Below are 1,659 nucleotides of genomic sequence, written 5' to 3' on the forward strand. Positions count from 1 at the left end.
AACAGATGTTCCCCTGCATGCTTCCCTTATAGACTTACACAATGTTTTGTGAGGGTTGTCCCCATGTTTCAATACTCAGCAAACACAGATGAATCATAATGTTGTCCCAATGTTTCCCCAACGTTACCTTCTCCCAGGTCCATAACGGCAAGCAGGGCGCTGCTCTGAGCCTCCCCCAGGCAGTTGCTGGCCACGCAGGTATAGAGCCCAGCGTCTCTGGCCTTGCAATCCCTGATCCACAGACCCCCAACATCCTTCTCCCCAGGCGGGGCCAGGAGATCATTGTTACGGTACCAAAACAGAGAGGGGGCAGGCTGACCCCCCACAGACACCCTCAGGCGGATATCACACCCTGTCCCCACTGCAGCCTTGCGGAGCTTGCGCAGGAACACCGGCGGGGTTCGACCTGGGTCCCCTGTGTCCGGAACTACCTGGTCCTGGGAAACTTTGACCCGTTTGGAGGGGATACCAGGACTGAGGTGTGTGCCGCCTTCCGCCATTTTCTTTGGGTTGGTGCTCATGGTTCTGAACACTTCATGTTCAACAAGTGACAGCCTTTTAGATATGGGTTGCAGTTACTGAGTGTATGGAACAATCCTTATGAAATCATCCATTGGTACTTCTATTCCTTGGTTGGTCAGAGGTACCTCTCAGCATTGCAATTTGATCTGGAGTCTGTGGTTACATAGATATACAGTAAGTTACTGCCACAAATGAAATGAACATGTGGCTGCAACGATGTAGTCCACTTATAGACGCAAATAAAACACAGAAGGTAACCAATTACCTTATCATCATAAAGTTACCCCAAATCCCTCAATAAATATCATGCCAGTGAAGGGACAACATGCCTTTAACCCAATTATGAACCCCTGATAATGAACTTACCTCGTCACCTCCCAGAAAAATATGCAATCCACTTTTTTCACATCCTCGCAAAGTCCAGTTAACGTAACAAGATCTGAAAAGCCAAATATTTCATCTGGAACAAATTAAAGTGTTCTCTCTCTGCCTGCCCTCCTGTCCACTGGAGCCCCTGGTGTAAGTCCACCTGGATCATCTAGACTTAGCCGCCATCGCTACGGCCCTTTGAAGGGGGTCTGGGGCTCTGCTTACACCCACCGAAGAGTGGAGAAAGAGAGAGAGAGAGATCTGACCTATGGAGGCTTCAATGTCACCACTATCCAAACTGGCTCTACTTGGACTCAAGGAGAGTGGCTCTAGTGCACCCACACAACTCTTTTTTTCTTGTCAGGAGTTAAGCTCCCTCTCTCTCCCTCTCTCTCGCTCACTCCCTCTCTCTCCCTCGTTCCCTCTCTCTCCCTCACTCCCTGTCTCTCCCTCGCTCCCTGTCTCTCCCTCGTTCCCTCTCTCTCCCTCGCTCCCTGTCTCTCCCTCGTTCCCTCTCTCTCCCTCGTTCCCTCTCTCTCCCTCTCTCTCGCTCACTCCCTCTCTCTCCCTCGTTCCCTCTCTCTCCCTCACTCCCTGTCTCTCCCTAGCTCCCTGTCTCTCCCTCGTTCCCTCTCTCTCCCTCGCTCCCTGTCTCTCCCTCGTTCCCTCTCTTTCCCTCGCTCCCCGTGGTTGAGTCTCCTGGTAGGTGACGGGCAAGTGCCCCCAGCCTTGAGGTGACAGCTGCATCCTGGATAGGTCACATTTTTG

General features: G+C 51.9%; 1 protein-coding gene across 1 annotated transcript in view; it reads right to left on the minus strand.

Annotated features, from left to right (window-relative positions):
- The window catches only part of LOC124010727 (striated muscle preferentially expressed protein kinase-like), a 46,716-nt gene extending 45,370 nt beyond the window's left edge, over positions 1 to 1,346 (minus strand). The window contains exons 1-2 of the mRNA XM_046323371.1: positions 889 to 1,346; positions 128 to 675 (exon numbers count right to left, since the gene is read on the minus strand). Of these exons, the coding sequence (XP_046179327.1) occupies positions 128 to 521 (394 nt within the window). The 5' untranslated portion in view covers positions 522 to 675; positions 889 to 1,346. The remainder of the gene's footprint in view (positions 1 to 127; positions 676 to 888) is intronic.
- Positions 1,347 to 1,659: the final 313 nt, after the last annotated feature.

Source organism: Oncorhynchus gorbuscha, linkage group LG23 (assembly GCF_021184085.1).
Source record: "Oncorhynchus gorbuscha isolate QuinsamMale2020 ecotype Even-year linkage group LG23, OgorEven_v1.0, whole genome shotgun sequence".
In the NCBI taxonomy this organism is placed as follows: domain Eukaryota; kingdom Metazoa; phylum Chordata; class Actinopteri; order Salmoniformes; family Salmonidae; genus Oncorhynchus; species Oncorhynchus gorbuscha.